General features: G+C 45.0%; 1 protein-coding gene across 1 annotated transcript in view; it reads right to left on the bottom strand.

The window, feature by feature from the left end:
• FAM184B (family with sequence similarity 184 member B) overlaps positions 1-27,715 on the bottom strand; it is a 113,111-nt gene that overhangs the window by 16,516 nt on the left and 68,880 nt on the right. Inside the window, exons 6-10 of the mRNA XM_012737526.2 lie at positions 26,365-26,475; positions 22,554-22,661; positions 8,399-8,505; positions 2,154-2,283; positions 1,173-1,385 (exon numbers count right to left, since the gene is read on the bottom strand). Of these exons, the coding sequence (XP_012592980.1) occupies positions 1,173-1,385; positions 2,154-2,283; positions 8,399-8,505; positions 22,554-22,661; positions 26,365-26,475 (669 nt within the window). The remainder of the gene's footprint in view (positions 1-1,172; positions 1,386-2,153; positions 2,284-8,398; positions 8,506-22,553; positions 22,662-26,364; positions 26,476-27,715) is intronic.

Genomic DNA, 27,715 nt, shown 5'->3' on the forward strand with positions numbered 1-27,715 from the left:
TTCCTGGGCTCAAGCAATCCTTCTGCCTCAGCCTCCTGAGTAGCTGGGACTACAGGCATGCGCCACCACGCCCGGCTAACTTTTTCTATGTATTTTTAGTTGGCCAGTTAATTTCTTTCTATTTTTAGTAGAGACGGGGTCTCGTTCTTGCTCAGGCTGGTTTCGAACTCCTGACCTTGAGTGATCCACCCACCTCAGCCTCCCAGAGTGCTAGGATTACAGGCATGAGCCACCGAGCCCAGCCATGCAGAGCTAAATAATTATGATGAAAGTGCTACCATGTGCAACGTTCTGTTTTTCCTTGTATTAATCACTGCTGCATTTTCTTTATTTGCTTAGTTTTTCTTTGGCTATTTGGGTAAGTCTCCATTTCTGAATGCTTTCTAAAACACTTTCAATGCAATTTTCCACATGGCCAGATCTATCAGAGAATCCCTCAATTCTATTTTCCCCAGGAGACATCTGTTCCTGAGCTCTCGGCCCCCTTGCTGAGTCAGGACTGAGCTGTCCGGCAGCAAAGCCAGCCTCTGAGAGCCTTCCCCTTGCTCCCACACTGCAAACCCCATAGCCTGGCTCCCTTGTGCTACCTCTTGCTTGGCTTGCTGCCTTCTTCTTGTGAGACCCCTTCAAGGAACTTCCTCAGAGGGCAGGAAGGGAATGCCTGCCGAGAAAGCAATGTTTAAGCCCGGCCAGACAGCAGAAGGCACTAGATGAACCGCACTTGAACCGCCCTGCTGGATTACACACGTTCGGGGCCCTGACCACCACGGCCCGGTTCTCCAGACCCTTTGGAAAGGTCTTTGGTCTCTCTCAACTTCGTGCTGCTCTCCCCCTTTGCAGCTGCTAGGCTGGGCCTGACTTCCCAGCATGCGTCAGGCGTGACATTGCTCAAGTCACGGAAGCCAAGTAGTTCTCATGTTATCAAGGCCATGTGTGGGTAGGAGAAGCAGTCCGAGAAGCCCAGTGGACCTCGGTCTGATTCTTTGCTTTGCCACTTACAAGCTGTGTGACCCTGAGCAAATGACTCAATCTCTCTGAGCCTCTTTCTTCATCTGGGAAAAGGGAATACTGCAAGATTATTGCGGGGACTGGAGGAAACGTAAAAAAGGGCAGCATTTAGTGCTCGGCAGGTGCTCACACACAGCAGGCGCCCTCAGCAGGGTGACACTTACCTTGAGTTCCTGAGCTTTGGCCTTCTCCAGCATGCGCAGGGCTCGCTGGTGGGACGTCTCGAGCTGGGCCCTGGCGGCCTGGCCCTGCTGACAGCTCTCCCGGAGCTCGTGCTGCAGCTTCTCCCGCTCCTGCTCTGCCAGCCGCTTGAGCGCCTGCAGGTCCTCCCTGTGGTTGCTGGCGCTCTGCTCCAGAGCCTGCTGCATCTGCGACACCTGCCCGCCAGGCGTCCACACTCAGCCTAGACCCCTTACCTTTCCTGGGATTTTTTTTTTTTTTAAATAAAAGCTTTCTGAATGTCACCTCCACCCCATGAGTCTCCTCTGTCTGTGAGAACTCTGAGGGGGGTGACAGATGCAAACTAGGAACCTGGGAGTGGCTGGTCCTGGGGGGGGGGCCTCGGCGGGAGCCACAAACGCCAGGGGAGAGGGGAAGACAGGCTGGGACACAATCAAGAGGGGATGAGAATGCCTCCAGAGAGCTGCACGGTGGCCCTCCTGCCCCTCAGGTACTTGCTCAAATCTTGCTTCCTTGTTGAGGCTTTTCCTGACACACCCACGACTTCCCCTCCACCCTGCTCTGTTTTTCCTTTTTTCCAAAAGCCTTTAAGGCTTCCAGAGGTACTATGTGATCTACTTACATCCTGTGTCTAGCATTTATTGTCTGTTCCCACCTCCTCTGCTGAAATACAAAACATATTGTCATCTCTGCTACTAATATATGCTCCTCATATATAAAATCTAAGATATTTTGTCTGGTTTGTTCATTGATGTATCATCAATGGCTCATAGTAGGTAGTCCTGAGCACAGCAGGGTTTGAATGAATGAACACATAAAACCAAGAATCCCACTTTGCCCTGGACCCTTAATGACCTCCCAGCTTGGATGTGAATCGGGCCCTGCATGCACTTCCAGTGCTGTCTGGAAGGAGGGGAGGCAGGGTCTCAGTGTGTGGGCACATCCCACCAGGGCTGCCCTTCTACCTGGGCTTGCAATGTGGCCTTCTGGCTTTCCCAGTCCTCCTGTAGACGCCGAATTTCAGGTACCTTCTCCTTCTGCAAAGAGTCCAGTGGAGGTTGCGGGTCACTTTCCTCTTTGAGGGGCCCTATGATCCTTTGAAGATAGGGAGGCAACAATCACATAAGATCCTAGGGCTGGGAATGACACTACCACCCTGATAACGTGTCAGCAGCTTTGGCTGGAAGGTGGGAGAGAAACTTATTACTCGACGTTCAAAGAGCAACCTGACGTCTACAGGGTGTTATTGCACTTAGGATACGATCAGGATTCAGAGGAACCACCTGATGTCCATTTTAGTGGGTGGTCAATAAATGATGACCGACTGTCAGAATAACTAAGAGCTTAGAAATACTTATATACGGGATTCTTGGGGGCTGCAAAAAAGAAGTCTCTATGGGCTAATTTCACAACTCTTCCTGCGTATGAAAAAAAAGAAAAGAAACAATAACGCTTTACTTTAATACAGTTTTAAATAGACTTCTACATATAAAGCATGAATAAGAAAATGCTGGCTTAAAGCTACAAGAGTTTCTATGTGTCCTGCTTTAAGAATAAAAAAATAAACAAAACAAAACAAAAAGAAAAGAAAATTAAAAAAAAAAGCTACAAGAGTATCTGCATTCTAGATAAGACGCTGATAAGTGTCGTTAGAGGAGACCAGAGCTCCCTTCCTTAATTCTGAACTTCGAAGCAGCTGAGAAACTCAAATGTGATTGGTTTAGATTGGGATGTTAAGCATGTGTCCTGCTTGACTATGTAAAAGGACGCCACATGGGACGAGAAGGTGGGCATCTCTGTACAGACTGCCAGGATGTAACTGACGCAAGGACATCAGCCCAGAGAAGCAGAGATTGAGAGTCGGGCCCTGGACTATGAGGAGGGGCTCTCTCCTTGGCAGAGGTGAGAAGGCCCAGGCTGGGGGCTCAGCGGAGGGACAGTCGACAGGGACCCCTGCAAGGAAGGGCAGGATGCCAGAAGCAGCAAGGGATGTAGCCACCAGGGGCATAGTGCTAGAGCCACACAACCTGGCTGCAAATTCTAGCTACACCATTTACTATTCATGTAACCTTGGTGAGATCTTTAAGCTCTTTGGGCCAGAGCTTCCTCCTCGATAACATGGGGCTAATAATGCCACCTTTACGTAGGATTCATAAAGTACTAAACACGGTGTCTCACTATGTAGTGAGAATTATATAAAGAGCTAACTAAACATTTAAAAAGAGACAAGTTTTCTTTCTCTACATTCTGATTCTCTTAGGTTATCCTCAAGCCTTCTGAAGGTGCACTAAACACAACCATCTTTAAGGAGCAATGACGTGGGGACACGCGGATCCATGCTCTGGGTATGACACCAACGAGAGGGTTAGGAGAAGGCCAGAGAAGCAGGGAGAGCCGCCTAGAGCAAGAGTGACAATCGGCAACACCAGGTTGGCTGTGTTGAACAGCTAAGCTCTTCCTGTGAATCCATGTGTAAGGGCTGGATGTCCCCCCAGGGTAGGGCTCAGTTATTACACTATTATTATTTTGAGACAAGGGCTTGCTATGTTGCCCAGGCTGGAGTGCAGTCGCATTATCATAGCTCACTGTAGCCTCGAATTCCTGGGCTCAAGTGATCCTCCTCCCTCAGCCTCCCAAGTAGCTGGGACTACAGGTGTGTGTGTACCACCACACCTGGCCCTATTTTTAAATATGCCTTATTGAGGTAAAATTTACATACAGTGAAATGCACAGATCTTAAGTGTACAATTCAGTGAGTTCTGACAAATATATACATAACCATGAAACCAAAATCTCAATCAAAATACAAAATATTTTCATTGCCCCAAAACTCCCCTTGCAGCCGAAGCTTTGATTTCCATCACCATAGATTAATTTTGTCTGAGCTTAAGTAGGATACGAAAAGAATCATGTGGTATGTATTATTTTGTTTCTGGTTTCTTTTGCTCAACATAACATCTTTGGGACTCTCCATGTTGCTGCATATGTCAGTAGTTCATACTTTTTGTTGCTGAGTAGTATCCCATTACATGAATATATCCAATTTGTTTATCCATTTTCCTACTAAGAGACATTTGGGTTGTTTACACTTCTGGGCTATTATGAATAAAGCTGCTAGAAATAAGTTTGTCCAAGGGTTTTTGTGGATATATGTTTTCATTTCTTTTGCTTAAATGCCCAGGAGAGGAATTGCTGGTAGGTATGTGCTTAACTGTACACAGTGCTTACATTGTATAACCTGCCAGCAATGTATTAGTATGAATATGAGAGTTGTAGTTGTTCTACGTTGTTGCCAACATTTTGCGTTGGCAGTCTTTTTAATTTTAGCTATTCCTGGCCCAGCCCGATGGCTCACATCTGTAATCCTAGCACTTTGGGAGACCGAGGTGGGCAGATTGCTCGAGGTCAGGAGTTCCAAACCAGCCTGAGCAAGAGCAAGACCCCATCTCTACTATAAATAGAAAGAAATTAATTGGCCAACTAACATATATAGAAAAAATTAGTTGGACATGGTGGTGCATGCCTGTAGTCCCAGCTACTTGGGAGGCTGAGGCAGCAGGACTGCTTGAGCCCAAGAGTTTGAGGTTGCTGTGAGCTAGGCTGACGCCAAGGCACTCACTCTAGCCTGGGCAACAAAGCGAGACTTTGTCTAAAAAAAAAAATTTATCTATTCCAGTGGATGGGAAATGGTATCTCATTGTGGTTTTACATTTTCCTGATGACTAATGATGTTGAGCACATGTTCATGTGCTTATGGGCCTTTCACATATCTTTATGTAGGTGTCTGTTCAAGTATTTTGTCCATTTAAAAAATTAGTTCATGTTTTTATTATTGATTTATAAGAATCCTTTAGATATTTTGGAGACAGACTGGATACTTTCTCCCAGTCTGTGGCTCATCTATTCCTTTTTTTAAGGGTAATTTTTTTAATGAGCAGAACTTTCAATTTTGATGAATACCAGTTTATCAATTTTTTCTTTGATGATGAGAAGTCAGCTGTCATTAGCATTCTTGTTCCCTATATGCAATTTGTCTTTAAAAATAAAAAGCTGATTGCTTTTCAGAGGTTTTTGTTTGTTTGTTTGTGTTGTTTTGTTTTGGTGCATTTTGTTTCCAGCAGATTTTCCAGGGTGTAACTAGAGATTGTTGACTTTGGAGTTATCCTTCTAGGAGCTCACTAAGCTTCTTGAATATGTAAGTTGATGTATTTTCAGCTGTTATTTTTCCAAATATTTTTTCCCTGCCCCATTTTCTTTCTCTTCTTTCTCTCGGGCTCCAAATACCTGCATGTTATAGCATTTCACATTGTCCCACAAGTCACTGAGGATCTCTTCATTTTTAAAAAATCTTTTTTTCTCTCTTCACTTTTGGGTAAAACAGTTTCTATTGATCTATCTTAAAGTTATTAATCTTTTCTTCCCTGGTCTCCAATTTGCTATTATGCCCATCTAGTGAATTTTTATTTTTGGATATTATACTTTATAGTTTTAAATTTTTCATTATTTCAGTTTTCATTTCTCTGCTAAAATTCCCTATTTGCTCATTCATCATGACAATTTTTCCTTTATGTGTGGTTTTGTTTTTGTTTTAGAGACAGGGTCTTAATCTGTTACCCAGGCTGGAGTACACTGGCATGATCATAGTTCACTGTAGCCTCAAATTCCTAGGCTCAAGTGATCCTCCTGCCTTAGACTATAGGCACATGCCTGGCTAAATTTTTTTTTTTTAAATTGTTGTAGAAATGGGGTCTCACTATGTTGCTCAGGCTCGTCTTGAGCTCCTGGCATCACATGATCCTCCTGCCTCAGCCTCCCAAAGTTCTGGGATTACAGGTGTGAGCCACCATGCCTGGCCTTCTTTATGTTCTTGAACATAATTCTTACAATTGCTTTCCAGTCCTTCTCTACTAATTCCAATTCTAGATCATTTTAAGGCTGACAAGCATCCTTCATGGGAGTAATTACTCAATATGCAACCTTACCCCAAAGGAATCACTGCATTTGTTCTGTGTTTATTCTGTCCTGCAGCCCCTGACCTCAGACCCCAACCAACCTTCCCATTTCTTCCCCTGCATTGTTTGGCCTTTCTACCCCAACCAAAACACTGGTGGGAGTGGCCTCCAGACCCCACTACCATATTTTTTTCTATAGTTGGGGACTCCCTCCTCACTGATACAGCCACTACCTGAGAAAAAAAGAGAAGGCCGTTGTGATCACACCTACTGTTGTTCTCCCCAGCATCCTCTCCTTGGGGAAGGAAGCCTTTCCTCTTTCCATGGTGATCCGTGTTTGGTCCACGGGGTCTGGACGCAGCTAACTCTGCCCTCATCCCAGCTGGCCCTGGGAAAGGGCACCTGACACACACACGCCTGGCCAACTGCAGTACTCTAGCTCCTGGGTGAGAACGGCTGGCTGGAGGATGGAATCTCAGGCCTGGCCTGGACCCACGGGAGACCTCTTTGAAATTTCTGCCAGTGTTTTCAGGAAAGAGATTCTTTCCTTCTGAGATCATGCGTTCTAAACAGGATAAGCTTTATGGCTGCCAGTGGTTAAGTGGCAGAACCAGGATTACACCTGGAGGCCTGAGCCCAGAGCCTGTCCTCCGTAACAGTTTTGTTCATCTGCCTCATAGATACTGAGACAGAAGCTGGGGGAGGCCGTGGAGTACGGTGAGCTGGAGAGTTCACTGGACTGTATGCTGCCCTGCTCCCCCCCCGTCCCTGACCCAGAGAGCTGCCAGAGGGGCAGTCACAGAGCTCCCAGGAGCTTCTGTGACATCTGTCGGGACCCACACAAGACAGTGGTTAGTGCAGGGCAGTGGAACATAACTGTGATGTCCTCAAAATAACCTGGGAAGCTTTCTCAAAACATACACAGCTGGAATGAACTATAGACTCACTGAATCAGAGTCTTCCCAGGTGGTATAACAGGCTGTGTTGTATTTGCTCCGCAAACTTCACTCTCCTCTCCTCTTGCCTCTTGTGGCTATGAGTGTGCTCTAGACTGATTTATGTCTCTCCAAATTCATATGTTGGAGCCCTAACTGCGAATTTGATGGTATTTGTAGATGGGGCCTTTGGGAGATAATTAGGTCATAAGAAAAGACAGGGGAGATCTCTCTCTCTCTCTCTATCTCCTGCCCCTCTCTCCCCCTCTCCCCACCACATGAGGACACAGTGAGAAGATGATCTTCTACAAGCCAGGAAGAGAGTCCTCTTCGGTTCCTCCAAGCTAGGAACCGAATCAGCCAGCATCTTGATTTTGGATTTCCCAGTCCCCAGAACTGTGAGAAAAAAATTTCTGTGAAGTCACCCAGTCTGTGGTGTCTTGTTATAGCAGCCCAAGCTGACTAAGACACATAAAGACCACATTCTTCTCTGCCCATTGATATTAGCTTTGGTCCAATGACTTTCTCTGGCCCAAGGAACATGAGTAGAAATGAGAGTGCAGTTCTGAATATAGGGTTTAAGAGTCAGTGCATGTTCCCGTCAGCCCCATTGAGCTTCTCCTCCTTACTTGCCAACAACATGTCCTAGATGGGGGCTAATCCTTCAGCCTGGCCGGAATAAGGCATGTGGAGCAGACTTGAACTCCGGGCCACGGCAGAGCAATAACACCTGGCCCTCAGCCGGCAGCCAAGTTTATATAAGCCTGGCAGAGCCAAGCATAAATGTAGCTTATCTACGAGCTAGAAATCACTGATATTTGGGGGTGTTGGTTATAGCAGCAACAGTCGACTGATACAGGTGACATAGATGGGGATGTACTCTGGATGACAAAGCTCCCCTATTTCTCCTAATCAAAGAACAATTGTCAGAGCTCTCTGAGCCTCTCCTGGTTCTGAGGGATGCCCAATTACAAACATGAAAAATAAAAAGTAAGTAAAGAACACTTGGAAATATAGGATTATAGCTTTGGGGCCACTCCAGGTCTGAATCTTGGGCAGGTGTACTAATTTCTTTCAGTGTAAGGTTCTCTAAACTATACAATGGCCTCTCTGGGCTGATGTGACAATTAAATAAGATAGTTTATGTAAAGCCCATAGCTTTGCTGAAAACATACCAGATATGTCTATTCCCTTCCTAAGCATGATGGCAGGGGCAGCGATAAGTACTTGAGGCTAGAATGAATGAGTAAATTAATGAAGGACTCCTTCCAAGTCCGAGTGCTCATTCACTGAAGCTCTCGGCAGTCTGCCTGTCCCCTGTACCTTTCCTCTTCATCACCGCTGGCTCCTTCTTCAGCTGTTAACTTATCTGGACACTCTTCTCCTCTGGGTGGTGTCTGAGAAGTTTCATTCACCTTCGAGCATGGATCCTAAGGCAAAAAACATGGCACTATGAGATTAAGTACCGCTCCCTGATTCAGCCTGTGGCTTAATCAAACCAGAGCCAGGCGCCCGGCTCGCAGGCCTGAGATGAGGAGGTGCGTGGAACAGTGCCTGCCTCATCCCAAGGGCCAGCCCTCATGGCGTGTGTCCTGCGTGTCATTCTGAGAGCATTTCGCACAGCTGACAAAACCGGAGCACGAAGAGAGGAAGTGACCTGCCCGAGTCCCACCGTCACTGAGTAGCGGAAACAGGAGATGCGATCGGGCAACAGGACCCTGGGACCTGAATCCTTGACCCCTTTGTGATACTGTCCCACGTATAACCCACGGAGAGTGATCCTTCCTTGGCCTGCTTCACGGGGCAGCCGTGGGGATCCGGGAACAGTGCTGGCTCACGGCCAGTGGTCAGGAAGTGCGAGCGACTGTAATCATCATCATCATTAGACCCATTTCATAGGTGGTAGTTGGCTACCTCTCACTACATACCGTGTTTCCCCCAAAATAAGACCTACCCATAAAATAAGCCCTAGCAGGATTTCTAAGCATTTGCACAATATAAACCCTACCCCCAAAATAAGACCTAGTGATGAGTGTGGCTATGCAGTGTATCTGCACAACCCATGCATTTCATCCCCGAGCAGTAAAGAAGACGAGCAGCCCTTCTCATCTGCCCCAGGAGAGCTCTACTGCTCGACATGAGAGATTGGGGCCAATGATTCTAAAGGAAATAGAGTCGCAAGAAATCCAGGATGGAATTCGGGGTTTGGAGAGTTACGATGATGTTCCAGAAGATGACGACTTAACTATATTATAGTTATATATATATAGTTATATATATAACTATTAACAATGTAGATTGTTGTACTGTACTTAAATAAATAACACATTCCCTGAAAATAAATAAAAATAATTTATTTTTTCTTGAGAAAAAATAAATATAAGACCCCATCTTATTTTCGGGGAAACATGGTAGCATCAGAAAACATGGAACTCGCCGAATGACCAGAAGCATTGAAAAATGGGGTTTGGGAGGAGAATATGGAAACTATTAGTTAAGCATGAGGTTTCGGAGTTTATTAAAAATTGAATTTGTTCATGTTATCATTCTCCCCTTTCCACAGGATATAAAGTTGAAAAAGACTTTCTTATTCTGATTTTTCTACCTATCATGGTAATCACTGTCCATGAAAATGGTTTAAGACAGGCTAAGAACAGATTTGTTTGCTGTTAAATCTCATTCAATATTGATAAACTGCAACTTGGATTTCTTACTAACTTAAGTTGCGCAGCCTTGAGCCAGGTATCTTCCTTTTTCTGGACCTGAGCTTCATCAACTGTAAAAACAAAGGGGTTGGCTTACACCTGTGGTTTTCAAACTGTGTTTTAGGGACCCTGGGAGGTCTCTCAGAGGCCCTCAGGGCTAGAAAGGGGCAGAGCTGAGGCTGGAGGGTGGACTTTGGGCTTCCATCTCCACTTGGCCTGGAACAAAACTGCTTTGGTCACCTTCCCATGTACTGTCATTTCTATAAAAGCCCACCAATGTCAAGGGTGATGATGACTTCCATGTCCCTAAGTCCAATGGTCAATTCTCAAGCTTCGGTTAACTGGCCTCCCAGCTGAATTGGAAAGATCTGATGATTCTTTCCTTCATGCAGCCCTCTCTCCTGGTTTTCTCCTCCGCTCCCAGCTGCTCCTTCTTAGAAGCTCCTCCTCTCCTGCTTCTCAAACTGCAACATGTCCAGAACTGAAATCTTGGTTTTATTCCATCAAACAACAAGCATGCCCATGCCTCAGGGCCTTTGCACTGGCTGCTCTTGCTCCCCTCTGATATTGCATCCCCTGCTTCCTCACACCACTCGCTGCAACCAAGAGACCTTCCCCGGTTTGAAGCTTGGGCTCTGGTACCAGACTGCCTGTGTTTTAAATACCAGTTCTTCTGCTTATTAATGATATAACCTTGGGAAAATTACTTACATTTTCCTGAGGATTAAATGAACCAATACATGTAAAGTCCTTAGAACAGTATTAGATGCATAGGAATACTCAAGTTAATATTCCCTGGGATTATTGTTTCCTGGGCACCTGTTCTAAAACCCCATTCCCCTCACTCTCTTTTCCCCGCCTCGCTGTATGTTCTCTCCAAAGTACATATCATGGCCTGATGTCAATTATTTGTACATTTTTTTATTATCTGTTTTCCTCCCTGGTAGGGAAACTCCCCGAGGGCAGGGACTCTGTTCACCTGCTTCCCTGATGCCTAGAACAGTGTGGGGCACAGGGGGACACTTAGTAAGCACCAAATGAATAAACCAAAATAAGTCACAGGCCATTCCAGGATAGCAGCAGGCCACTCTCTCTCATACTTGCCCTACACCTGCGACTGACTCCACTGTCACAAGAAATCTCCTGGGCCTACGGCTGGAGGGTGGGGTGAGAGATGGCTGGAGCCCCAAACCTGGGTGTTTCCCGGCTCCACTCAGGAGCCCTTTGTGCCTTTATGATTCGTAAGTCCAAGTTCTTAAAGTCCTCACTTCCAGAGAATCAGCGTGCAGGTGGCACTCGGGGACTCACTGCCCACCGTGCCTGGAGAGCCTGTCCAGGGTGCTCGGCAGTGACAGCCTGCGAGAGAGAACGAGTCGGCCCTGCCTCCTCCAGCCATTCTCCCCAAGCCCGTGCCTTCCCTCTGGGCTGAATCTGTTCTGTGTCAACTCAGCTAAGTCAGAACTACGGTTTCCCAGGATTTCCTTCTCTGCACACATCTGGGCTGCGGTGTGACTCTGCGTAAAATTTTGGAGGTTGGAAATGAAGCAGCAGCCACTTCCTTTTTATGCCTGGACGCTTGTTGCAGGGCACCAGCTCACGCCTTGTCGCTGGTGTGCTCGCTCACCTTGTTGGCCCAGGCAGCGCTCGGGCTCTCGGCTCCTTCAGTTCCCGCAGGACTGTCCCTTGACTCCTCCCTATCGGGGGCCAGCGCTGCTGCTCCTGGGGCAGCAGCCGGGCCTGCAGCTCCTCCGGCTCCCGCAGCCGGCTCCTCCTCGGGCTTCGCCCCGTCCCTGGCCAGGCGCAGGGTTAGCGCCATTACGAAGGACGCCATTTCTCCTTTGGGTCCCCCGGATCTTCAAAGTTGGAGCCTTGTCATCCTCAGGGACTGGCGTGGTTCAAGCTCAGCCTCACGGGCTGCAGTTTGTCCGTGATCTTCCTCACTTCAACTTCTGTCCCTCTGTCTTCCTGGTGGCCCTCCCTGCTGACTCCAGGCCCACCACCAGATAAAGAAGCAACAGTTGAACGAAAATGTTTAACTGGCTCCCCCAACTGTGTCAGGTCAGTTCCTAAATTTAGTCTTTTTTATTTGAGACAGAGTCTCACTCTGTCACCCTGGGCTAGAGTGCAGTGGAGTCTTCAGAACTCACAGCAACCTCAAACTCCTAAGCTCAAGCGATCCTCCTGCCTCAGCCTCCCCAGTAGCTGGGACTACAGACGTGGGCCACCATGCCCAGCTAATTTTTTTTTTTTTATTTTAGGTAGAGACGGGGCCTTGCTTTTGCTCAGGCTGGTCTCCAACTCCTGAGCTCAAGTGATCTTCCCACCTCGGCCACCCAAAATGCTACGATTACTTGTGTGAGCCACCATGCCTGGCCCTTAAATTTAATCTTATATCCTGTATCATTCCCAGTAGTTTGTTTCTCTGATCAAATCCCAACTGATGCAGTTTTAGTCTCCAGATCCTACCTAGCCTTCAAGGTCCTACTCAGCTATTACTTCCTCATGAAGACTTCATGATCTCTTTCATTGCAATTACACTCTCTCCTCTTGAAGTCCTCATAACAATGTTTTTTGGTACCATAGTTTTCTTACAAATATTTACTGATCACTTACTATGTGCCAGGCACTGTTCTAGGGACACATGAATAAACAAAACAGACATAAGTTTTTCTGCCTTTTATTAGTTATAGTAGCATTTTCTCTCTCTCATTCTAGGCTATAAAGTGAATGTAAAAGTAATCCCAGACACAATTTTTTTAAAATGCTATAAATCCTACAGCCAGTAATTAAGAACCTTCAAGCACAGTTGTTTATCCTAAATCCTCTCTCTCTACTGTATGTAACTGGGAACTGAAGTTTAGCTGGTTGACATCCGCTAGTCACAGGGCCCAGAAAGTTTGGTTCATTGTTGTGCACTTTCAAAAATGATGTAACTGAACAGATTACAACCTACCTATGGACCTCCTGTGCCCCCTAGTTTCAGGTATTGGGGGCATGAAAAATATCTCAGAGGTCTCCAATTCCCATCAAGCCCAGCAGCAAATATCATAGTCTAAGCAAAACAGCTTTGTGAGTCATCTGCCATAAATACAAGTTCTGTATAAACCTGGGGAAATTGCATGGTGAATGTGGAACAATAGCAATAAAAAATCAGAATAGCCTTTAGACTACAGCAATATAAATATATAAATGATGTATAATTAATTAGGTCCAAGTTCCAAAAGGAAAGTTCCAAAAGGAAAATTAAGGGTTACAAAGGAATCTTGGTAAATAGACAAAATATGTTGACAAAAACAGTTCTAATGACAAACATGAACAGGGCTAAGTTCAACATGGACATCTAGCCTGATAAAAGAAATCATTCACTAAAATGCTCTAATAATCAACCTGTAGGCATCTGACAACAGAGCCTGTAAACATAAGGCAGAATGTTTATAACTGTAGGGAGAAATGGGGAAATATGTAATTATAATGGAAGTTTAATATATATATCTCTCAGAAATTGATACATTAAACTAAATGAGGTAGGATAAGGAAGATTTGAGCAACAAGATTAATAAGCTAAACCCAACAGCCAAAATAAATAAATAAATAGCTACTAACATTTATGGTACTTAGTATGTACCAGGCCCTCAACTCTTTGAGGTGGGTACTATCTACCCATTTTAAAGGTGATGAAACTGAGGCAGGAGAGGATATGTAATTTGCCCAAGGTCACATAGTAAATATATCCACAGAGCTAGGATTCAAATAAATGCCTCTGTAACCAAACTGAGACTATATGCTTTTTTTCTATCCATAGGGAAGATTGTAACAAACCGACCCCATATCAGTCTACAAAGCAAATTTCAACACAGTTCAAAGTGCTGACATTTTACAAACTGTGTTATCTGATGGCATTGCAATAAAATTAGAAAGCAACAAGAAAATAGGTTAAAAAAATGAGATAATGGCTGGGCGCAGTGGCTGATGCCTATAATCTTAGCACTCTGGGAGGCTGAGGCAGGAGGATTGTTTGAGGTAAGGAGTTTGAGACCAGCCTGAGCAAGAGCAAGACCCCATCTCTACTAAAAATAGAAAAAATTATCCTGGCATGGTGGCACGCACCTGTAGGCCCAGGAGTTTGAGGTTGCTATGAGCTAGGCTGACACCATGGCACTCTAGCCCAGGCAACAGAGCAAGACTCTGTTTCAAAAAAAATAAATAAATAAAAGAGATAAGCTTTGAAATTCTGGGACACAGCTAAGATGGAAATTTATAGCCTTAAATGTATTTATTAGAAAACATTCAAAAAGTTATAAAAAGAAAAACAGAATAAACCCCAAGTAAATAGAAGCAATATAAAATATAAAACAAATGAAATATAAAAAAACAGGTATGACCAACACATCTGAAAGCTGGCCTTTTGAAAAGATAAATCAAACTTTTGGCACGGCTGATCAAAGAAAAGGGTAGAAGAAACTTAAAGCAATATGAATGACAGTTATTGCAGAGATTAAAAAGAATTCCAAATGTACTCTGAGACACCATGAAGCCCATGAAAGGGAATCTGCAAGAAGTAATTTCTGGGCCACTTTATTGACTACTGCTATATTTAAAGGAGTTCCGGGCAGGAGTCCAGAAACAGGAGAAGACTGAAAACACTAAAATGCATGACGCACCCGGGAACAACACTGGCTCACGGTTACATTGCATTGTTTATTTCCACCATTAGCTCGTGGATGTATATTACTCTGTGAGGCAGCCAGGAAAGGCACTTTAATCCTTGTTTTACAGGACTGGCAAGGCAAGAGGCCTCAGTCTCCCGAGTAGCTGGGACCTTAGGCATGCGCCACCATGCCTGGCTCATTTTTTCTCTATATATTTTTAGTTGTCCAGCTAATTTATTTCTATTTTTTTTTTTTCAGTAGAGATGGGGTCTTGCTCTTGCTCAGCCTGGTCTCGAACTCCTGAGCTCAAATGATCTGCCTGCCTCTTTCTTTTTTTTATTTTTTTGTAGAGATGGGATCTTGCTCTTGCTCAGGCTGGTCTTGAACTCTAGACCTCAAGCAATCTTCCTGTCTTGGCCTCCCAAGGTGCTAGGATTACAGGCATGAGCCACCATGCTCAGCCTGTTTTCCTTCCTTATCATTTGTGTTTTCACTGTTTTAGCCGGACGTGGTGGCACATGCCTGTAGTCTCAGCTACTCGGGAGGCTGAGGCAGGAGGATTGCTTGAGCCCAGGAGTTTGAGGTAGCCGTGAGCTATGATCATGCCATTGCACTCTAGCCGGGGTGATAGAGTAAGACCTTGTCTCAAAACAAACAAACAAACAAACAAGAAGGCAAAACAGTCCTATTGCTGATATGGAGAAAGTTTTAGTGGTCTTAATAGAAGATCAAACCAGTCACAACATTCCCTTAACTCAAAGCCTAATCCAGAGCAAGCCCTTAATTCTCTTCAATTCTGTGAAGGCTGAGAGAAGTGAGGAAGCTACAGATGAAAAGTTGGAAGCTACTAGAAGTTATTTCATGATGTTTAAAATAAAGAAGCCATCTCTGTAGCATAAAAGTGCAAGGTGAAGCAGCAAGTGCTTCAAGAACTTTCCTTTGCATTTACAACTTGCCTAACTGATACAAGATCCCTACCTTTCAACCTATTTTGGATTTCAACATGCCTTCCTCTCTAAAATTAATCATTTCCAGTTTTTGATTTAAAGTGAAAGAAGCTCTACTTTTCCTTTCCCTTGAACATGGAGAGGCCACTGTAAGGTTATTAATTACCCTAATTTCCATATTGTGTTTCAGGGAACAGGGAGGCCCAAGAAAAGAGAGAGCAAGGGAGAGATGGGGGAACAGCTGGTTGGTGGAGCAGTTGGAACAGGCACATTCATCAATTACATTCAACTTCTTATATGGGCATGGTTCATGGCACCCCAAGGCAATTACAATAGTAATATCAAAGATCACAGATCACAGATCACCTACAGATATAATAATAATGAAAAGGTTTAAAATATGGGGAGAATTACCAAAATGTGACAGAGACACAAAGTATATTTTTATTTTTTCATTTTTTTTTCAGACAGAGTCTCACTTTGTTGCCTGGGCTAGAGTGAGCGCCATGGCGTCAGCCTAGCTCACAGCAACCTCAATCTCCTGGGCTCAAGCGATCCTTCTGCCTCAGCCTCCCAAGTAGCTGGGACTACAGGCATGTGCCACCATGCCTGGCTAATTTTTTTCTATATATTTTTAGTTAGTCAATTAATATCTTTCTATTTTTAGTAGAGACGGGGTCTTGCTCAGGCTGGTTTCGAACTCCTGACCTTGAGCAATCTGCCCAACTCGGCCTCCCAGAGTGCTAGGATTACAGGCGTGAGCCACCACGCCTGGCCCCAAAGTATATTTTTAAATTAAAGTATGTACTTTGCATTTTTAGACATAATGCTATTGTATACTTAATAGACTACTATATCGTGTAAACGTAACTTTTTATATGCACTGAGAAACCAAAGAATTTGTGTGACTTGCTTTATTGTAATATTCACTTTATTATGGTGGTCTTCCATTGAACTCACAACATCCCCAAGGTATGGCTGTATATGGAACTGACAAATTCCTATTGCCTGGTGACGCTGCAGCCATTGCAAAGACACAGCACAACACACTACCTTTTCTATGTTTAGATACGCAAATACTTACTGTTGTGTTATAATTGCTAACAATTTTATTCAGTACAGCAATAACAACTGCTATTCAGTACAGTAATATGTTACTTGATGTCGCCATATAGCCTAGGTGTGTAGTAGGCTTTGCCATCCAGGTTTGTGTCATTTCTCAGAATGTGTCTCCATTAAATGACATATTTTACAAATGACTGTATTTTACAAATGAACTTGACCACGGAGATCAATAAAGAGCTGGTTGAATGACCACTTTCAAGCCCAGCAATACTTGCTTTAATTGTCCCCTTCTCTGAACTCTAAATGGAATAGGCTCTCCAGCTGCCCTTTTTTGGTTATGTGCTTAAGATTCTAGCAAGCCTTCTAGTAGGAATAAACCCTGAGCCTCTGCAGGTGTATCCCAAGTCACTGAACCTGATGCCTCCTCTTGGGTTCCCCATTAGCCATTTCGCTCAGGTTCAGCTGAGCTCTCTTCAGTACTCAAGTGACCTGGGCATGACTAGTTTGCACAGAAAGATAAATAGTTCCACTCCTCCCCCAAACCATCCACTGGAAAAGCCTCCTCCCAACTCCTCCCAAGCAAATGGCTGGTTATTTTAAACCTGGGTTCGTTCACATTAAGTCTTCATCTTTCATCTTCCAGTCATTTAACCTCTCCTGGATTGTTTCTATTTTAAAGAAACACCTATGCCCAGGAAATCTCCTGGAAGGGAATATTCAAAGTCATTTTCGAGCTCATTTGACAATCTTTCAAAGGTGGCATTGGGTACATCTTAAAATAGAACAACTAATCTAATGAAGTTTTGCTGAAATGATTATTGAGGACTATAATAGATACTATAAAGTCACCTTACATTTATAGAATCTTTAGCAGTTTTGCAAAATGCCTTCAAGTGCTTTCTTCTGTTCATTATCACAAGTCTCTGGGGGAATGGAGAGCAGGGATTATCGCTTCCCTTTTACTAATGAGAAGTAGTATAGCATCATGGCTTAGAGCTCCGGTCCCCAACCCCCAGGCAGTGGACTGGTACCAGTCCGTGGTCTGTTAGGAACCAGGGTGTACAGCACAAGGTGAGCAGTGGGAGAGTGAGCAAATCTTCATCTGTATTTACAGCCACTCCCCACCACTTGCATCACTGCCTGAGCTCCACTTCCTGTCAGATCAGCTGTGGCATTAGATTCTCATAGGAGAGCGAACCCTACCGTAAATTGTGCATGCAAGGGATCTAAGTTGTGCACTCTTGATGACCTGAAGTGGAGCTGAGGCAGTGATACTAGAATTGGGGAGTGGCTGCAAATACAGATTATCATTAGCAGAGGGGTTTGACTGCACAATGACTGTAGTGCACTTTAATCATCCTGAAACCATCCCCCCTCCTTCCCCCTGCCCTTGGTCCATGGAAAAATTATCTTCCATGAAACCCGTCCCTGGTGCCAAAAAGATTGGGGACTGCTGGCTTAGAGCACAGGCCCTGGTGGCACTCTTTGGACTTAGTTTCCCTATAAGATGAGGATAATACTTGGGGCAAACTGTTGTTTGAGGACTGTGTAAAGCTCTATGTGCTTGGCACACAGTCAGGGCCTTACCTCTGCTTGCCATTATGAGGAACCTGATCTCAGGAAGGGTTTTGGAGTTGCCTGAGGTCCCTGAGCAGGTCTGGGGTAGAGCTGGGGCAGAACCCATGTCCTGACCCTCAGATGGGGGCTGCTACCCTATTCTATGCTGTCCTCTTGGGCTCCAGTGAATCTCAGCTGATGCCAGAAACCTCCCCATGGAGTGAAGGGCAGCCTTCCTTGTTCCGTGTCAGATCAAAGTGGACACCTTTAGTCACACCAGATGGAGGGTGCCAGCCGCTAATGGCCTGAAGACACTCAGGACGTCACAGTTAAGAACCTAGTGATCGATCATCTGTCTGCTGACTGCCCAGATTCAGCTGCCACCTTGGATTCACGTGGTCCTCCAGGTGTGGTCACGGTGACTGCTGCCAGCAGACCCCAGTGAGAGGGGACACTTCTCAGGCTGGGAGAGCTTTAGAGTGACCTTGGCTCCCTTCCCACAGGGATCCTGCCTGTGCAGCTTCCCCTGGCAGTCCTTTTCCTGGTGAAGTCAAATTCCAGCATGAGGCAGATGTCAGCAGATGTCACTCTTCTGGAAAACCGTCCTGGACTCTTGCCCCGGGTAGAAAACTTCCTCTCCCATATGAGCTGCCAGAGAATTCTTGCCATTGTTACAGTACTCATCATGCCAGGATATTATTTAAGTAAATATTTATTTCCCCCATTTGAATTTGAGCCCTTCAAGGATCAAGCTTGAACCTCATTCACTTGGACATCTAGACTCAAGGCTTGTGTAGTGACAGCCCTCATACATATTTGCATACATTAAATGACTTGAATAACAGTTACCAGAAATGACTATTGTTTTCCTTCTGGAGAGGGAACAGACGAGCGCATCTATGAAAACTTCTATTCTTCTCTAGCCCCAGTTCAGTGTGACCCAGACAACAAAGAAATGTTCTAGAAAAAAGTTTTCCATCAGAATTACCAAGACTAAAATGGCTTTCTGAAAACCAATTAATGAAACTTTGAATCGAAGAGAATCAAAGGGCCTGGCCAGGAAAGACCAGGACAAAAGGCTCAGTAAGGTCCCAGCTAAATTTGGTGGGGACAGAGCCACACCCTGGTTTGGCAGCCCTCTCTCTGCATATTCTGGGAATGGAGGGGAGAGTCTGCTCTCCAGCGGTATTATTATTTTTATCTCTCTTGACTCACTGAAATGCTTTGGCAGAACACCTGAGAGCCTAAGCTGAAACCCCTGAGTCTTGAGCAAACTTAAATTTTATAGCGGCACCATGCAGCAAGAACATCACTGGGGAAGCTGTCATTTAACATCCTGTTCTATAATAGCATCCCTGTTTCCAGCAGCAGGTCAGCCATCAGATTGTTCAAGCCCTGATAAGCCTCCCTGGCGTCACCTCCACGCCTTACATTGTTGCCCTGTGTTGTTTCAGGTACGGCCACACTGCAGTACGTTGCTCACACATCATCTAGATCTAGGCAAAACTTCAACTTGCGGGGCCAGCATACGGTTGGCTTGCCAGAACTATCTGGACTCAATCGTAAATCTTCTCTGATTGGGAAAGTTCAGAAAGTTTGGCAGCTCACTAGGCTGGTGAAGGTGTGCGGCTGCAGGCGTATGTGTGGCCGGTGGGAGGACAAAGTGGAACCACCTCAAGTGGGAGCCAGTGGGGCAGCATCTGACAATGTTAAAAACACACACACATCACTGGACCCAGCAAGTTCTACAGGAGTAAGAGTTAGCATCTATGGAGCATTTACACGTGCCGGGTGCTGTTTCGAACACCAGATGGATGTTAATTCATTTAGTCCTCAAAAAGGCCCTCTGAGGTAGGTAGGTGGTGTCATCATCCACGTCTTATAGCTGGCAGTGCTGAGGCAAAGAGACATTAAATCATTTGTCCAAGACTATTCAACCAGTAAGAACTCAGGTGTCTGGTTCAGGGGTGAGCTTGCATAACCGCTTACTACACTATATACCCCTCTATATGTGCTATGCATTGAAGTATTATCTAGAATAGCAAAAAATTAAAAACCACTTAAATGTCCATCATAAGAGAAAAGTTAAATATATTATGGTTTTTCTAGTCAAAGGAGAACTAGACAGTTGTTATGTTTTTTAATGAAGTTGATATGGAAATGTATTGATGTGTTATAATTTCAAAGCTATAAAGATTGAAGTTAAAAAACCCAGAATGTAGGAGAGTATGCTATCATTTGAAGGGAAAAAAAAGAATATCTTTTTTTTTTTGAGACAAAGTCTCACTCTGTTGTCTGAGATAGAGTGCAGTGGCGTCAGCCTAGCTCACAGCAACCTCAACTCCTGGGCTCAAGTGATCCTCCTGCCTCAGCCTCCCAAGTAGCTGGGACTAAAGGCAAGTGTCACCATGCCCAGCTAATTTTTTCTATATATGTTTTTAGTTGGCCAATTAATTTCTTTCTGTTTTTAGTAGAGACAGGGTCTCGCTCTTGCTCAGGCTGGTCTCGAACTCTGACCTTGGGGGATCCGCCCGCCTCAGCCTCCCAGAGTGCTAGGATTACAGGCCTGAGCCATCACGCCTGGCCAAGAATATCTATAATTATGCCTGTATATGCACAGTACAGCACTGAAAGGATATACAAGAGATAAATAAAACTAGAATTTTTCTCTAGAATGGGGGAAGCTGGGGGAAGGAGTATATTCCTTTACATACCTTTTGAATTCTGTACCACATATATGGATTGCTTATTTGGAAAGAGAACTTAATTTGAAAGCACAAACAATACCTGCAAAGTGCATAATAGTTCTCTAGTAGAAAACACTGCACCAGATGTTTAATTCTATGACAAGATGAAAGCATGGTTATTTATGCACGTTTCTCCCCTCCGGCACCCAGCTCCCAGGCTGGCTCACCCTGGGTATCCCACGAATGACTGTGGAATGAGTGAGTGAATACTGTGCCTGCTGAGTTGGATCAGATGGAACTGATACTTGCCGAGGTTCCTCCTGCAACTCTATACGGGAGGAGTCTGCCCTGCCCTGTAGAAACCAAGCTCAGTGAGGGAGAATGTTCTAGATTAAGAAGGGTCGGATGAGGGCTCAGTTTCATGGTAGCTCAACCCATGGTTTTCAACATGTTCTAGTATTTTGGCTTTTTTTAGTGGTTCTCAACTGGGGGTACTTTTCCCCCTCAGTAGACATTTTTAGTTTGAAGGAGATGTTACTGGCATTTGGGGAGGGGAGGCCAGGGACGCTGCTACACATGTTACAGTAAACGACACTGCCCCCCGCAACAAAGAGTTATCCAACCCCAAAGTCAGTGCCGAAGCTGAAAAGCCCCGAGGTGCGGAGATAGCACAGGCTCATGGGCAACGTGACCTACAGTTGGACTCTTGTTCATCAGCCCCAGGACATACTGAGAACTTCTATGTGCTTGTATTTTCTCCTAAAAATACAGCCTGTGGTAGAATCTTCTTGAATTGAAATCTCCAGCTTATCAACCTTATTTTAAATTTAATATCATTAAGGAGGATACCAGTTGGATCCCCACTGCCGAAACAGAGGGTTACTGAAGCCAGCACACTCAAACACCGACTTCAAGGAAATTATTTATGTTTCTGACAGCATGCAATGCATGGTCACTGAGTGTCTATGTTGTAGGTTAAATTGTGCCTCCATCCTAAAAGATACACCAAAGTCCTGACCCCCAGTACCTATGAATGTGACCTTATTTGGAAATAGGAAATAGGGTCTTTGGTGATGTCACTGGTTAAGATGAGGTCATAGTGGAGTAGGGTGGGCCCTAAATCCAATGACTGGGGTCCCTATAAGAAGGCCACGGGAAGACAGAGAGACACAGGGAAGGAGGCCATATGATGACAGAGGCCAATATTGCAGGGGTGCGTCTACGAGCCAAGGAATGCCAAGGACTGCCCAGCAGCACCCAGCGGCTGGGGAGAGACAGGGAACAGGCTCTCCTCACAGGCTCTAGCAGGAGCCAACCCTGCCAGCACCTGCATTTCGGACTGCTGGTCTTCAGAACTGTGAGAGAACGAATTTCTGTTGTTTAAGCTACCAAGTATGTGGTAATTCATTACGACAGTTCTAGAAAAATCCTACAGCCTCCCATGAGACAGACACACAGGAACCATCCTCTGCTCTCCATCCATCACAGCTCACGAGAGGGCAGCTCCACGCGACAGAACGAGATCGAGGGCGGGAAGGGGCGATATCAGCACTGCCTGGCTCAGGCTGGGCAGAATCGAGGCCTTGCTCTAGGGGGGCGCCCTCTCTGCCAGGCAGGCTGCTCTCAGAGAGGAGAGGAGGCTAATCTGACAAGCGTTATGCTTTTTCAAACCACGTGGATAATTACTCAGAACTCTATTTTCTTTGTGGTTTTTGCAAATGGATTTTGTGGTGATTTTTTTTTTTCTCGGCATTTTGGCAGTGCTGAAGGGAGACGTAAAAGAGCCCATTAGCATCAGCATGTGTCACTGGGGACGCCAGAGTGCTGAGATGCAGAAGAGAAATATCCTAATTAAAGCGAGAGGTTACCTGGGTCTCCAGAATGCTGCTGCAATGGCAGTCTAGTTCCTGGGGCCCCTCTTCAGCTCTTCGGGGGAGTACCTTATTTTGTTGGATAAATTCTTCCAGCCTTAAAACCTAAGACAGAAGATAACAAACACTGGGCAGTGCAACCAAGTCCTATTTACTGGCTATGGTCACCAACCTGGGAATCGATCTTCCTGGGTCTGTCTGTTCTGGGGAGAGTGTCCCATTAGATAAATTCCACACGTGCTTCTAGAAATGCCATTTCTAATTAGCTAGTTGCTCAGTCTTTCCAGAAGAAGATGAGCTTAGCAGGCTTACAGTGTTCCACTCTTTCCTTTAAATTATTTATACACCTATTTCTATGCTAGATTTGTAGGATGGCTTTTGTACCATTTCTGAAATGCCATTCGATTTCTTTTTTTAAAAAATTAGTTGGTGGCTGGGCACGGTGGCTCACGCCTGTAATCCTAGCACTCTGGGAGGCCGAGGCGGGTGGACCACTCAAGGTCAGGAGTTTGAAACCAGCCTGAGCAAGGGTGAGACCCCTGTCTGTACTAAAAATAGAAAGAAATTAATTGGCCAACTAAAAATATATAGAAAAAATTAGCCGGGCATGGTGGCACATGCCTGTAGTCCCAGCTACTTGGGAGGCTGAGGCAGGAGGATTGCTTGAGCCCAGGAGTTTGAGGTTGCTGTGAGCTAGGCTGATGCCACGGCACTCTAGCCTGGGCAACAGAGTGAGACTTTGTCTCAAAAAAAAAAAAGTTAGTTAGTAAAGAAAATGAACAACATTTAAAAATTGTACAGTTAAAATGAGAGAAGAGTGGTTGGAAGGAGCTATAAAATTCTAAGGCCTTATTAATTATGATGATTATTATGAACCAACTAATTGTAATATATCAATTAAACAGACTACTTCCCTTCTCTAGACTTTGAGGAAAACGAGGCCAATATCCATAAAGGAAACTGAGACTTTGCTAGCAAATCTTTCTAGAAAACCTAATACTTGTCAGGTACCATGCTAGGTAAGAAGAGGGAAGGGAAGCAATGGAGTGAGACCAAGATAGTAAAATAATAAAACACAGTCTCTGTCTTCAAGGAGCTGTCATTTAATGGGGAGATAGACATGTGTTTACAACCACAGCAACACTCAGCAGAGGTATATACAAAATAAAAATAGCATCATTAATGGTGCATTTACTCTGTGCCAGCCACAGATCGAAGCCTTTGATACTATTAACTCTTTTAATCCTCACAACCATTATGACATAGGTACTACTGCACAGAATTCACAGCAGTAAAGTCTGCCCAGGAGAGTTCAAGCAGCTTTAAGGGCACCGAAGGATGAATAGGAGTCTGCCAGCGATGAAGGTGGGAGAGTGCAATTCCAGGCAGCAGGAACAGAAGGTGTGATGGTAGAGGGCAGGTGGGATGGATGTGAAGACTGAAGAAAGATTCCACATGGTGGGGGCACATGAAAGAGCAGAGGAAGGGAGCAGGGCCTTGAAGGGATAGTAGTGGCAAGTTAGGTTGGGGCCAAATGGTGAAAAACACAGGGATAAAGATTTTTACGGAAGGAGGAGTGGTGCTTTGAGCAGATTGGGGTTTTATAATATGAGTTCTGGAATTAGCTGGCCTAGGGAGAATGCAGAGCCAGGGAATCCATGACAATGCTCTTGCAAGACTCTGGGCAACATGGCAGAGGAACAGCAAAACCATCAGAATGTCCTCTCAAAATATTTAGGAAAGAAATATCTCAAGACAGTGAAACTGTCCTTACATTGCATCTTGCTAAGGTCTATGAAATATTCAGAGGGGTCCAATGTAATTGATTATATAATGTCTGTAAGCAGATAAAGAAAGAGTCTAGGTGCCATTCTGGGGATTCAGTCCAAGACATAGGTATAGAGAGAAGGTAGTGGACAGAAAGGCTTAGCCCACAGGACCCACAGGACTTGACAATGATCAGGGCAGGGCAGGGTAGTGACTACGGTGAGGGTAGGAGAGCTGGCAAGTGGGTGGGTAGATGGTAGGTACCACGTAGGTGGTGGAAGGAATTGAGAATGAAGAGCAAGACTGAGGCCCTTTGTTGATGGTGAACAGCTTGGTCAGGCCTTGCAATCTGTCAACACCCAGGTCTGAGCGATCCTTAGGCATCAAAGAGGCAAGGTACGGTAATAATGCTGGTTAGGGGTACAGTCTTTAGAGCCATGTTACCTGGGTTTGAATCCCGGATCTGCTACTTGTTAGCTGTGTGACTTTGAGGAAGTGATTTACTGTGCCTCAGTTTTCTCATTCGTAGATCAGAGATAATAATAGCATCTTCATGATAAAGTGGTTGTGAGGATTAGAAGAATTAGTAAATGTAAACTGCTCAGATAGTGCTTAGCCAGTGTCTTGACTGGGGCAAGTACTCTACAAATGTTAGCCACTGCTGTTTTCAAAGAGGACTTCTAAGTGGCATTCACAGAAATAGCCGCATCCTGGCCCAGGCTGCTCTGGCCTGGGTGATTCAGTGGGACAACTGGGCTGGTCTCATACACATACAGGAAGGTGTCACCTTATGCTCTGCAGAGCTGAGTGGTCCGGGGAACAATACAAAGATGGGCAGCACAGCTCAACAGGAAGAGAGGAAGGGGTGGAGGGGCAGATGAAGGGAGAAGTGGAGGAGGAGGGAGGGAGAAAGAGGAGGGAGAAAGGGAGGAAGGGAGGGAAGAGAGAGAGAGATGGGCTTCTTTCCCGTGCAGCCCCACCGTGGTCTGCATTAGAACAGAAGCTTCAATGGCAAATTTTGCCAAGAACCACCTCTAGACCCTGATAGATCAAGTCTAAGGGACGACTTGCTCATCATTTTTTTTTTTAATAATAATTTCAGAAATAGCCAAAGGGTTAGAGAAAAATATAATTGACACCTGTATGGTCACCACTCTGCTGAAGAAATAACACATCACAGATACAGTTGCAGCCCCTCACATTCTCTCCCTCCTAGAGATGACCAGTGGTCCAAATTTGATTCTATCATCCTGATGCCTTCTTGAGATTTACCTCTAGGTATAAATATTCCTAAACAATGCTTTGCACATGGCCTCTGTATACATAGAAGTTCCCCAGAGGTTGTAATGCACAGCCAGGACTGAGGATCCAGCTTTGTGGCTTCCCGAGGGGGTGGGAGACTCCAGCATCATCTGGCAGGTGTGAGGGAGGGCAGGAGAAGGAAGAAAACGTGTTTACATTTTTCGGTCTAATCAGGCTTAGAAATGGCTCTTAGGACCCTGTTTCTAGCCTTTTCTACTGGAAACTTCGATACTTTTAGAGGCCCACAAAAATGTTTCAATTTCTTTTAAGATCAGAAAAAAAAAAAGGAGAGTTTAGATTATATTCGTGTTTCTACCAGTGCAGTCATAAAATATGAGTTTTATTTTATTTTATTATTATTATTTTTTTTTGGTATAGGAAGGGCCTAGAAAAGCAAAAGTGCCTCAGGCCCATGAAAGTGCCAATGCAGCCTTGGAGAAGGAAAGGGCAGAGAGCTGCAGACTGACCCTGCCTGACATGTTTAGCCACAGAATGAATACCAGCAGCCTCCTCTGTCCTTTTTTTATGCGCTTTGTTTCCGCCTCTCTAAATCAGGCTCTCTGTTGCTTGCAGCTAAATCCTCCTCCCCTTAGACAGCCTTCCTGTCTGGCAGAGTGTCCTTTCTTCTTGAGAGGATGGGAGGAGGTGGGGACAGCCTCCTGGCATCTCAGTTAGGCAGAAACTCCCAGGGCCCAGAAGCATCCATCCCCTCCAAGCCTTGAATTTATCTGGGGCGTACCTCAAGCAGAGAATTCTGGAGCTTCACATTCAGGGCCACTTTCTCTTCTTCCAGCTGCTTTATTTCCTTTTCTGATTTCTTCCTCACTTCCTCCAACTGTGCTTCCACTTCCTAAATGATGGATAGAAAAATTAATGACACGAGGCACAACAATGGGACACAACGTATTCATACCCTGCCTTGATTCTCCCAAAGGAATCAAAGCAGCTCACAAGAGTCATAAAGGACCGGAAGTGAACATAAATTAGAAACACACAAGAAGGTCAAAGGAAAACAAATGTTACATTTATACCATGGAGTCTGATACTACTATAAAAGGTCGGGGGGTTAGGATGGGGTGGATCCCTGGCATTAAGTTTTCTAGTGTCAAATAAGAACAGAGAATACTCATTACAGACAAAATTCTCAGTGTCATGAGTCAAAAAGCCAACTACATTTTCGAATGCAGGGAAATATTAAAAGCAGGATGCAATTCTCCTTCTCCACAGCATCTATACCGTAGTCATCACGATGGGCTCACAGGGCTGACTCTGCCGTGGTCCCTCACCACAGCCCTCGAGCCTCGGGACAAAGCAGATCCAGACGAAGGAACATTCTGGAGATCACGAGAGCGGCACAGCCACCTTTGAGCTGTGTCACGTTGAGCACATTTCCAAACCTCTTAGTGACTTACTGAGCTACCTGCATGCTTAGCACCATTCCAGGTACAGAGAAAGGCTCAATATATGATGGGCATCACTATTGTTCTTGCAGAGCCCTACTCTTTAGGATCTAGCTTCATTTCTAGAAAAATCATGCAAATATTTAGAGGAATGGATGAAACAGTCTGATCCTCTTAGCTGAACTTTTAGGTAGATATTGCATCATTCATTCATTCATTCAACAAATACTTTTTGAGATCTACCTCGTGCTGGGCACTGTTCTCAGAGCTGGGGATACAAAAGAGGCAAAATGCCTATGCACCAGGAGCTCACATTTGAGGGAGAAAGACAAGCAGAGATCAAAGTCAGTCAGTAAACAATATGGTAAACACTATGTTGGATGGATAAATAATAAAGTGGGGCAGAGGTGGGTTGTGGTGTTGGGGAGGGGTTGAAATTTTAGATAACTTGGCCAGAGAAGTGCTCCAGAGAAAGTGACTTTTGAGTAAAAACTTGTATTAAGAGAGGGAGCTTGCCAAAGAGAAGTCTGGGTGTGAGCCTTCCAGGACCTGCAAAGGCTCTGGCATGTTCTACAGACAGTGAGGAGGCCACTGCAGTTGGACCAGATGAGGCCAGAGGGACATCACGTAAGGCCTCGTACATCCAGGTGAGGCTTAGCAGTGAGATGAAGGCCACTCAACATTTGGGCA

Source organism: Microcebus murinus, chromosome 3, assembly GCF_040939455.1.
Source record: "Microcebus murinus isolate Inina chromosome 3, M.murinus_Inina_mat1.0, whole genome shotgun sequence".
Classification (NCBI taxonomy): Eukaryota; Metazoa; Chordata; class Mammalia; order Primates; family Cheirogaleidae; genus Microcebus; species Microcebus murinus.